The sequence below is a fragment of the Podarcis bocagei genome, assembly GCF_964188305.1.
Source record: "Podarcis bocagei genome assembly, chromosome: 5".
In the NCBI taxonomy this organism is placed as follows: Eukaryota; Metazoa; Chordata; class Lepidosauria; order Squamata; family Lacertidae; genus Podarcis; species Podarcis bocagei.
Window position 1 is genome coordinate 23,664,993 of NC_138129.1, and position 12,076 is coordinate 23,677,068.

At 43.5% G+C, this 12,076-nt stretch overlaps 1 protein-coding gene across 2 annotated transcripts in view; it reads left to right on the plus strand.

Annotated features, from left to right (window-relative positions):
- HNF4A (hepatocyte nuclear factor 4 alpha) overlaps nucleotides 1-6,644 on the plus strand; it is a 78,580-nt gene extending 71,936 nt beyond the window's left edge. For both annotated transcript variants that reach the window (XM_081196422.1, XM_081196421.1), the window contains exon 10: nucleotides 541-6,644. In XM_081196422.1, coding sequence (XP_081052548.1) covers nucleotides 541-683 — 143 coding nt within the window. In that variant the 3' untranslated portion in view covers nucleotides 684-6,644. The remainder of the gene's footprint in view (nucleotides 1-540) is intronic.
- Nucleotides 6,645-12,076: the final 5,432 nt, after the last annotated feature.

The window sequence follows — 12,076 nt, forward strand, 5'->3', positions numbered from 1 at the left end:
TTCTGGGTCATGGTAAACCGAGTAAGTGGAGCTAGTATGCAGATTTGTCAGTTTGCTAGAGTACTGGGAGCAACATCTACCAGAATGCTCTGCTCTCCCCAACACCAGTAAGAAAGGAAGAGGAAGGAGCCTCAGTCAGACTTTTAAGAAAACACAATAAAACCCCATAGGATGGTGTACATGATTACATGAGTATGTGAAGAGGGAGAACACACATCCTTCGAATAAGAAGAAATATTTAAAAGGAAAGCCTTCTAATATTGATGGGACAAGAGCAGAAGGGAGTAATGTTTTATTTTCCCACTTTTAAAGAGGTTGCCTGAGTGCACAAGTACATAACAACATTTGGCATTTACATCTAATCAAAAGTAAAGAAAAGACTTTTGAAAAGGCTATTGAACCCGGTAGGATTTACCTCTAAGTAAACATGCATTGGGTTGCACTGTTAACCTTCTTTTGATGTGATTCTTTATACTCTAAATGATCCTGTACAATGCCTTTTATATATAATATAAAACATCAATTTTTTTCTTTCAACAGCCACTCCTGAAACTCCCCAGCCTTCCCCACCCGCTGGCTCAGGAGCTGAACAATACAAACTGCTTCCTGGGGCCATTGCAACTGTGGCCAAGCAGCCTAGTTCAATCCCTCAACCCGCCATCACGAAGCAAGAGGTCATCTAGCATCCAACCAAATGAATGTATCAGATGCCACAAAGACCATGATGAGGGAGACAAACCCTTTCTCATTCCCGTTTTGATCACTCTGGAGGTTGAATATTCACAGAGGCATCCCAGGGCACAAACGCATCAAATTGTTATTTGAAAATTGGATGGGGAGAAAGCCATCTTCCCAAAGCTGACTCTTCATGTGGCTGTGGAGAACATCCGCACCCGAGCATTGCAGAACGAATGAACTAGCCTTGGTGGAAGTCTTTATCCTATAGAGCCAGATCCCAAATTTCAGATACGTAGCTGACTATTGCACTGACATGCTTGTTTCATCACTGCCACTGAGTTACACAATGTTATTGTGTTTATTTCACTTCAAATCTTAACTTTTTTTATTTAAAAAATGGCATCCGAATGAAAGGGAGGGGTGAACACCTTCACTGCAAAATCTCTAAATAGCTGCAAGCCCTCTCGTGACAATCCCAAGCAGGCATGGTGGTCCACACTACGGAAGAGGCAGAAAGTTTGACCCGGATGTTGCAGAAGTACACCCTCTTCATTGCCTTCTCCACAGTTCCACTCACTGCCTTGGGGCAGTAGCAGAAGCAGGGGCCAGGACTAGATGCTTCCGGTGATCTTCAGAAATAAACAAAATTCAGTGGCCAAAGTAGTTGGTGGTGCTTTTTCCACCTGGTGACTGGTGATTTCTATGAGGAAGTAGCAGCTTGTTTGAACAAAGCATTGGTTTGCTGGATCAGACCAAGATCCATCCAGTCCAGCATTCTCTCCTTCAAACAGCAGTCAGCCAGATGCCTCTTGGACTCACAAGTGACGCATGAAAGTTGATGGTCTTCTCTTGACTATGCTCTTCTTTTCCTCACTTGCTACTCATGCGCATTGTCTCTGCACATGGAGGTCCCATGTCTGATAAAGTAGCCCTCCTTGAATTTGTCTAGTCCTTGTTGAGACTGTGAGATTTGCCTTCTTGCTGCAACAGTGCCAAGGGTCCCTTTATTTGAGGGGATGCCTGTATGTGGAAGTGCTACACAAATGTCGATTTCAATGTCATCCTTCATTCAAGAGATAATTCAGTTGCATTAATGATGCCAGATTCCTCTGCTTCAGTGAATCTCCTAATCAAGCGACCCACTACCGGTCTCGTCCATTTCTCGTCCCTATTCATAATGATTCCAGGTGCTACGTTGTTGGGAATTATGGAGAACAAATGAGGGGAAGATCTGAAGGTGACACAGGTTCAGGGCTGGCACTAGCGAACCTTTCTCCTAGGCCTAGGCGCTGCCAAGGAGGTTGATAAGCCAGGGCTGCATGGGCCAAGTGCACTTTTTGCCAGAATTCACGCAGACTGCACTGTGCTGCAAACCATCTCCTCTAGATGCAAAGTTTCTACCTGATCTTAAGCCCTTGCTGCTGTGCCCCTTGGGTAGTATTCCCAGTTGTGAGTGGCAGCCATCTTGATGCACCCCCTGTGTGTGGCAGCTCATAGGAACGCAACATAGACTGCCGTATACAGAGTCAGACCATCGGCCTCTCCAGCCTAGTATTATGCTGCAAGCCTGATGCAGACATCTTTCCCAATCCCACAGCTAGAGACCCTTTTAATTAGAGATGTTGGGAATTGGACCTGAGACCCTCTGAATGCAAGGCATGTGCTCTGCCACTGAGTCATCGATCCTCCCCTCAACACAAGGATTGGGGACCTCATTCCAATGAATATGCAGCTGACAATCTTTTAAAAATGCCGTAGATCCGATGAGATGTCAAAAGGAAATTAACTTACTTTCCCATTTTAAAATTTCACCTCAGCAAGCATGAGGGCTTGGACTCGTTCTGTGTGAGGATAATTTTTTAATTCAATCTAAGCAGTTAGGCCAAAGTCACGCCGACATCACATGTGATATACAGTGGTACCTCGGGTTACAGACACTTCAGATTACAGGTGCTTCAGGTTACAGACTCTGCTAACCCAGAAATAGTACCTTGGGTTAAGAACTTTGCTTCAGGATGAGAACAGAAATTGCATGGCAGCAGGAGGCCCCATTAGCTAAAGTGGTACCTGAGGTTAAGAACAGTTTCAGGTTAAGAACAGACCTCTAGAACGAATTAAGTTCTTAACCTGAGGTACCACTGTATGTTGACTACTGTGGAATTTCCTTGGCATTTAAAACACAGCTGAGAAATGTCATTATCTGCACACTGAACCACACCCCGGGGGCATGTTTACACCATCAGTTATTCTCAGTTAAGAAGCCCTGATTTTTGCTCAGACTGATTCATTTAGCACATTCAAGGAGCAAGTAAGAAACTGAAGTTAAAGAGAATCAAAGGCTACTGAAAAGATCAGGGGCTCGTGATTTGCCTCTCTTTTATCTCAGGATAAGCATAACAATAGTTGAATTCTTCTCTGATGAGTAAAATTTCCTGTTTCTTGGAGAAGGCAGGCCTCACCCATAGGACAATTTCAGAGATGCAAGAATCCCTATGAGGTGACTTCCCCTGCCCAGTGTTTATGTGGTAAACTATAGGGTGAGATTACAAATTTGTTAAAGGAAACTTAAGAGTTGCCAGCCTTTTGGTGCCAGTGAGCACTCTGGGAATTTTAAGAAAGCGCTGTGGGTGCCGATTGCAAAATTCACAAGGGTGTGAAATGTCACACAAAGTGGCACCCACAGCTAAAAGAACAGAAAAAGAGGCAGAGCCACAAAGTAATGTGATGTTGTCCCTGCCCCATCAATGGAAAAAATGCACCTCCATCTGCCATTGCCACACTCGGACACAGAGGGAAGTCCTTTGCAGTCTCTTAATTTTAAACAAGTGGGAGGGTGGGTGACTAGTCCCGGCATCCAATGAAATGTGGCCATGTTTAATGGTGTGTGTTCGATGTAGGAGAGGCAGGAAGAGCAAACGGTCCTTTGTCTCCTGGATTTTTGAGGGGATATTCACTGAGGCCTTCCAAAAACACCATAGGAAGTTCTGGTGGACACACTAGTGCATGCAGATACTACATTGGTGGCTTGTGGTGGTTGTTCCATCTCAGAAACACTCATGTGAAATGGCCCAGGGTGGCTGCTGAAAATATTTATTTTATAGAACTATTTCTTCATGGTATTTCACTCCAGAGAGTACCAAAGCAATTGACAACCACAAAAGATAACGTAGTAATAAAATATATCAGTCAAATAATATCATAGAATCGTAGAGTGGGAAGGGACCCCAAGGGTCATCTAGTCCAACCCCCTGCAATGCAGGAATCTCACCTGAAGCATCCATAACACATGGCCATCCAACCTCTGCTTGAAAACCTCCAAGGATGGAGAGTCCACAACTTTCCAGGGGAGACCGTTCCACTGCTGAACAGCTCTTACTGCCAGAAAGTTCTTCCTGGTGTTTAGTTGGAATATCCTTTCTTGTAACTTGAAGCCATTGGTTTGAATCGTACCTCCAAGAGCAGGAGAAAACAAGCTTGTTCCCTCTTCCATGTGACAGCTCTTAAGATATTTGAAATTGGCTATCATATCTCCTCTCAGTCTCCTCTTAACCTAAACATACCTAGCTCCTTCAAGCGCTCCTCATAAGGCTTGGTTTCCAGACCCTTGATCATCTTAGTTGCACATGTTCCAGCTTGTCAACATCCTTCTTAAATTGTGCCCAGAATTGGACACAGTATTCCAGGTGTGGTCTGACTAAGGCAGACTATTACTTCCCTTGATCTGGACACTATACTTCTGTTGATGGAGCCTAGAATAGCATTAGCTTTTTTGCTGCTGCATCCCACTGTTGACTCATGTTAAGCTTGTGGTCCACCAAGACCCCTAGATCCTTTTCACACATACTGCTAGTAAGCCAGGTGTCCCCCATTCTATATCTGGTTCTTCCTGCCTAAGTGCAGAACCTTACATTGATCCCTATTGGAATTCATTTTGTTAGCTTGAGCCCAGTTCTCCAATCTGTTAAGGTTATTTTGAATTATGATTCTGTCTTCTGCAGCATTAGCTACCCCTCTCAGTTTGGTGTCATCTCTGAATTTGACGAACAAGGTGCTAAAATCTAAAAACTGGCAATAATAGTCTGGAAATGCCTGAGCAAATCAATGACTTTTAAAAGCATGCTGGAAGCATCTGACACTTGGTACCTGCCTAATCTCCAAGGTGAGGAAGGTGCCACCACAGAGAAGGCTCTTTGCATTACCATTGTATGTGGTATGGAGTTCACCAGTTGAACTTCTGCCTGCCATGCAGCTAAGCCTCCTCTATTGAATGCCTTATTCTCAACATCCACGATTAAGTTTCTTCCTTCAGCTGTTTTTCTGACTTCTGTTCTGTGTGGCTGCATATCAGTGCCAGAGCCTCCATTTTCTCTCCATCTCTCATGCTGCACCAGGGAATAGACTGCACTCCGTGTCCTTGTCTGTCCTGAGTCCTCAGCTGGAAACTGTTCCAGCCAGAGAAAGTTAATGAAAACAGAATAATTAAAGTCTCGTTCTGCAGCACCAGATATGATGCCTCTCAAGGTTAGGAGCCAAGGCAGCTAGCAAGGAAGGGTATCTGAAATTTATTTGGATTCCTTGGAGTACATGCAGACCAGAGTTAAGTTTATCTTGGGATAACCATCTCCAAACATGTACAGAGTGCTATTTTTCTAGAAAAAGAGGTGCTGGAACTCACCATGAACACCCCCCTTTTCTCTTATAATGGCAATGGCGCCCACCTGAGAGGTGCCGGAACTGAGTTCCTGCAAGTTCCAGCTGAGAAAAAGGCCTGAGTGTACAGATATTCTGAATCTTTCCCAGAGTCCAAATTCAATATTCATTATCCAATGATGTCCTGTGCTTATCTGCTTTCTCTTGCTGAAACCCTAATAGATACTGATCGATCCATGTCTGGGTTGGTCTGTAGCACCCATGGCTGAATGTACTTCCATGCAAAATGGGGGGGGGGGAGGAGGTGTACTCTTTCCTGGCCTTCTCCCCGATATAAACAGTTGGAGATTCCTCACCACAGACTAGACCTTATTGTGCCTATCACCCTATGTGAATTGAGAACATGTCCTATATCCACCCCCGATGTGCAGGACAAGGAAAGATCAGAAGGGGTGAACTAATGACATTGCTTTTCTACTGCAGCTGCTTCTGAGATTCTTTAAGATGACAGTGCCAAAGATTGGAGTTGAGACCTCTCTGTGTGGTTGCATAACATGTGCCCAAGCCACTGAGCTATGACCAAAGGTGCCATCCCTCTTTCATGGAAGTTATGTTCATCACTGCATATTTTTTTGTCAAAGTATCATGGGGTTCCTTGGAACAGTTGGAAAGACACTGCTGTAGAAGGTAGATAATAAGTGAGTGCCATCCCTTTGAATTCAAGAACTGGAATTATAGTTCGGGGGAAATATTAGCTGTTTTGCGAATTCTGTGGAGTTGTCTCCTTGTAAGAATAGTTCTAACTGCCAAAAAAAAAAAAAGGCCTCAAGCAGGATCCTTGACTGGAATAAATGGACCAATGGATATTAACTGAGGTCATCTCATTTACACCTGCTTAGGGATTAGTCCCTTACCTTCATATGCAAAAATAAACACCCTGCCAGCAGACCTTGGGTGTCAAAGTATTCTAATGTTTGCCAGACACGACTGTGTTGTGCTATGTAATTTATTGTAATGATGGGTCAAATCATCCCCCCCTAAATTATTGTGTAAATCATATTGATTATGTGTAATTGCAAAATTGAATGTGAATAGTGTAAATTACAGGATTGTTTTTCCAGCTGCAACAACATTTCCTACATGTAGGGATAGTTGGAAGAAGGTATTTGGGGTGTAGATTTACTACATGCCAGAAATCTTTTAGTACGGTACATTAATGTTTGTTGACTACTGCCTTCCAATGGAAAAGAGAGAGCTGTATTTCTTTTATTAGTGTTTTAAAGAAAAATAAATACAAAATGTTTTCTAACCTTTCACAGATAGGTGTCGTAACATGAAACTTTGTACATTGATTCCCTGCCTCTCCCACGCACCCCCCCCAAATTGTGAGCCAATGGAGTGCAGTAAGTAAACATATCCTCCAACATTTCTCCTATGAAAATAGGGACATCCTATTTAATAATAATAAGATTTATAATATTTTTTATTTATACCCCACCCATCTGACTGGGTTGCCCCAGCCACTCTGAGCGGCTTCCAACATATATAGAAACATAAAACATTGAACATTAAAAAAAAACTTCCCTATACAGGGCTACCTTCAGATGTCTTCTAAATTTGTAGTTACTTATCTCCTTGGCTAGAGAGTTGCAAAACACCATACCCTCCAACATTTCTGTGATGAAAACAGGGACAGCCTAAGGAAAAGCAAACTGTTCCAGGATCAAATTAGAAACCGGGGCTGCTTCTGTAAATCCGGGACTGCCCCTGGGAAATTTAGACACTTGGAAAGTCTGAGAAAATCAGTCGATTTAGACCAGAAAGACAAGAGACACGTAGCTATTGATAGACAGACAAACAGATCTTTAACATACAATCCTATACCTGTCTACTCAGAAGCAAGTTCCATTTGGTTCAACAGGCTTTGTTCCCAGGGCAATCTGTATGTGTAAGGATGCGGTGTTGCTAAAAGGCTACAAAATACCAGAGGTGCAGCCTGTGAGCTCAGACGTTTTCAGGATAAGTGCACAAAAATTATAGGCAGATTGATTGGTTCTGAAGAAAGCGGTGCTCCCACAATTAAATAAGGGAACAGTTCCCCCCCCAAACCCCCTCTTGAATACACCTCCATAAACCATAGCCATCTTAGAAGGGACATTTCCCTTTTCTCTCCCTTTCATGGATCGATCATGTATTTGCTCAGGCATTTTCCTGGACAGCATCCTCCACTGCACCCAAGGGCAGCAGGCAAGGGCCATGCACGGCACACACAGCTGCGTCCTCCCAACACTTTGCGGCCACGCCCCAGTATCTGCCGCCTGAGGCAGCCCCCTCACTCTGTTTACCGGTAGGGCCAGCCTCGCCTCTGTTGTTTCTTAGACCTGGGCAACCTAGGAGGGTTCTTGGTGTGACAAGATACAGTGGTACCTCAGGTTACAGACAGCTTGGGTTACAAACACTTCGGGTTACAGACTCCGCTAACCAGGAAGTAGTACCTCGGATTAAGAACTTTACCTCAGGATGAGAACAGAAATCGCGCTGTGGCACAGCGGCAGCGGGAAGCCCCATTACCTAAAGTGGTACCTCAGGTTAAGATCAGTTTCAGGTTAAGAACGGACCTCCGGAACGAATTAAGTTCATAACCCGAGGTACCACTGTATTTTTATTCTTCACTTAAAGCTGAGACCCTGGAACACATTGGTGGGTTCTACCTTTGAGGCTCCAGGGAAATGTCTAAAAGCATTGACTGGGCTCGGCAGATGGCCTGGGCCTAGATCGGATCGCCTGGAAAGCCTCCTAGCATGCTACCTTCAGCTCGCTTGAAGAGAAGTGGGATATAAATGTGATGAGATAGTGTCCCTTTCCAAGGACGTCTGTACTTGCATGGCTGAGACAGAAGCACCCGTCCTGTGGGACCACTAACTCGAGCCAAGTAGGTTTTGTGCCTGCCTTAATCCTTCGCATAGCTTGCTGGGTTAAGTGGATGACGCCAAGGCAGGATAGAGCCAACAAAGCACAAAAGGAAGATAAAGTGAAAGTTAATTTGTTACCGGTTGTAAAAGTGAAGAAACGCACGGAAGATTAGGAAAGGTTGTAAACAGTTTTCACCCCCTCCTCGCCAATCACAAGACCTCTGTGTGCCGTCGGTCGGACATGGCAAAACATGTGCACTGAACCACAGAAGAGAGATGCAGATGTGGTGGTTAAGGGAGCAGGATCGCAAGGGCAAAGCATCACTGACCGGCATGGTCCTACTGGTACTGGGAGTTTGCCCGTGAGAGACTAGCAGCCATTGGTGCTCCAGTAGGATCCAGCAGTGACTGACTACAATTTCACTGGAGATGTCTGAAAAGGAACAGAGGGGCTACATGTGGAGTTGGACGTCTTTCTGGACATGATAGTTGGAAGGATGACCCCTTCAAGAAATGGAATGACCCCTTAGCCTCAACATGGGTGCTAAAGCATTAAGGAATAGGGGCTCCCCAGTGAAGCGGCATGCAAATGGGGTGGTGGTGGTCCATTTTCAACTTAGGTCCAGAATAATCAAGCAGGTGAAGCAACTCCCTTCTGGGGGAAAGGCTGCAGCATTTGTTTGGGACTTCTTGGGTAAGAGAAAGGTAAGAGGTAAAGTTGACGACACTATGCTTGGCACAGAGAAAGTGGACAGAGAAGAGTTTTCCTCCTTCTCACTAGAATTGGTGACCATCCATCCATTAATGAAGATTAATGTTGGAAGATTCAGGACAGATATTTGAAAGTAATTCTTCGGGGAACTGTAGTCCCTTAGAAGTGCTGACAGGATTTAGGAGACTCCATATTCCCCTCCCAGAACTACAGAGTGTTTTAACACTCCCTCCCTCTTCATAGGAAACCTGTAGCTCTTTGAGGGGAGTAAGAGCCTCCTAACAACTCTCAGTGCACTTCACAAACTCCCAGAATTCTCCAGGAGAAATCCATTACCGTTTAAAGTGGAATCATGGTGCTTTAAATGTTTGGTGTGGACGTGACCATAGCCACTTTCAGGTATGTGTGCAATCAGGAATGGAGAAGCAGTGGGCAAAGAGGGAGGCCTTAGCCCTTCCAATAATTCCTGGCTCCAAGTTGTCCCCCTCAGTGGCTCCACCCATCCGCCCACCCACCCACACCCCTGAAGCGTTCAAGTACGTTTTAAGGACCCCCACTCTCACCTCTCCACTTCCATTTACCAGGGATAACATTTCTTTCTCTAAAAGGACCACCGCCATTTGATATCATTAGTCCTTTATCTTCTTTTAATAGCAATCATATATATATAAAGGTAAAGGGAGCCCTGACCATTAGGTCCAGTCGTGGCCGACTCTGGGGTTGCGGCGCTCATCTCGCTTTATTGGCCAAGGGAGCCGGCGTTTGTTCGCTGACAGCTTCCGGGTCATGTGGCCAGCATGACAAAGCCGCTTTTGGCAAACAACAGCAGCGCACAGAAACGCCATTTACCTTCCCGCCAGAGCGGTACCTATTGATCTACTTGCACTTTGACGCGCTTTCGAACTGCTAGGTTGGCAGGAGCAGGGACCGAGCAACGGGAGCTCACTCCATCACGGGGATTCGAACCGCCGACCTTCTGATCGGCAAGTCCTAGGCTCTGTGGTTTAACCCACAGCGCCACCCGCATCCCTAATCATATATATACAGCAATCCAAAAAAATTCCCTATTAGAGAAAATGAGGCACAGCACAGCACAGGTCAAGTTAAGCACTTAAGTCTCTCTGATTTCAGTGGGAAATCGGGGAACCCTGCATTGAAATTTATGAGTTGCAATATTTCTCTCTTTTTTATAAGATATTTATTAAGATTTTCAAAGTGTTACAAAATAAAAATAAAAAAGTAAGAAAATACAAAATAAAAATATTTAAAAACAACTCATTCTTTCCATTACTTATTTTTCATTAGCTTATTTCCCGGACCTCCTCACGCCTCCCTTTTTTGTATTCCAGTTCAGTTTGTTGGTTCAGCAAATCCTTACCCTCTTTAATCTTAAGCTATTGTAACATTAAATTTTTACCTATTAATAATCCATTTTTCATATTCCTTTATAGTATTACAGCTGAAAAACCCTTAATTTCTATCCAACATCATTCTAACATTCATTAATTTTACAATATTTCTGTAAATAGTCTTTAAATTTCTTCCAATCTTCTTCCACCGACTCTTCTCCCTGGTCTCGGATTCTGCCAGTCATTTCCGCCAGTTCCATGTAGTCCATCACCTTCATCTGCCATTCTTCCAGGGTGGGTAGATCTTGTGTCTTCCAATACTTTGCAATGAGTATTCTTGCTGCTGTTGTGGCATACATAAAAAAAGTTCTGTCCTTCTTTGGCACCAATTGGCCGACTATGCCCAGGAGAAAGGCCTCTGGTTTCTTCAAGAAGGTATATTTAAATACCTTTTTCAATTCATTATATATCGTCTCCCAGAAAGCCTTAATCCTTGGGCACGTCCACCAAAGGTGAAAGAATGTACCTTCAGTTTCTTTACATTTCCAACATTTATTATCGGGCAGATGATAGATTTTTGCAAGCTTGACTGGGGTCATGTACCACCTGTATACCATTTTCATAATATTCTCTCTTAAGGCATTACATGCCGTAAACTTCATACCTGTGGCCCATAACTGTTCCCAGTCAGCCATCATTATGTTATGTCCAACATCTTGTGCCCATTTAATCATAGCATATTTCACCGTTTCGTCCTGAGTATTCCATTTCAACAGCAAGTTATACATCTTTGACAAAATCTTAGCTTTGGGTTCTAACAGTTCTGTTTCTAATTTAGATTTTTCCACCTGGAAACCAACTTTCTTGTCCAAATTATATGCCTCCATTATCTGATAATAATGAAGCCAATCTCACACTTTGTTTTTTAGTTTCTCAAAACTCTGCAATTTCAGTCTATCTCCCTCTTGTTCCAGAATTTCCCAATACAGTGGTGCCCCGCAAGACGAAATTAATTCGTTCTGCAAGTTTTGTCGTCTAGCGAATTTTTCGTCTTGCGAATCACGAAATCCCATAGGAATGCATTGAAAATCAATTAATGCGTTCCTATGGTCAAAAAAAGTCCAAACAAAGCCAAATTTGGTACAACAACAGTTTATTAACTGCTCTTTAAAGTCACACATACTGTAAAGAGCAGTTCAAAAATTGAAGGGAAAATAAATTAACTTTATAAACAAAACATGTCTTTGTTTTTAGACAAAGGAAACAAAGTCGCGAGACGTTTTCGTCTTGCGAAACAAGCCCATAGGGAAATTCGTCTTGCGAGGCAAATCGAAAACGGAAAAACCTTTCGTCTAGCGAGTTTTTTGTCTTGCGAGGCATTCGTCTTGCGAGGTACCACTGTATTTCGGCCACTTGGCCTCCATATTAAGCTTTTTCTGTGCTTTTGCTTCCATCGGTGACAACCACCTTGGGGTTTTGTTTTCCAATAAATCCTTATATCTTATCCAGACATTAAACAATGCTTTCCTGACAATATGATTCTTGAATGCTTTATGTGCTTTGACCTTATCATACCACAGATATGCATGCCATCCAAATACGTTGTTAAAACCTTCTAAATCCAAAATGTCTGTATTTTCAAGAAGCAGCCATTCTTTCAACCAGCAAAAAGTTGCTGATTCATAATAAAGTTTAAAGTCTGGCAGGACAAATCCACCCCTTTCCTTTGCATCAGTTAATATCTTAAATTTTATTCTGGGCTTCTTGCCCTGCCA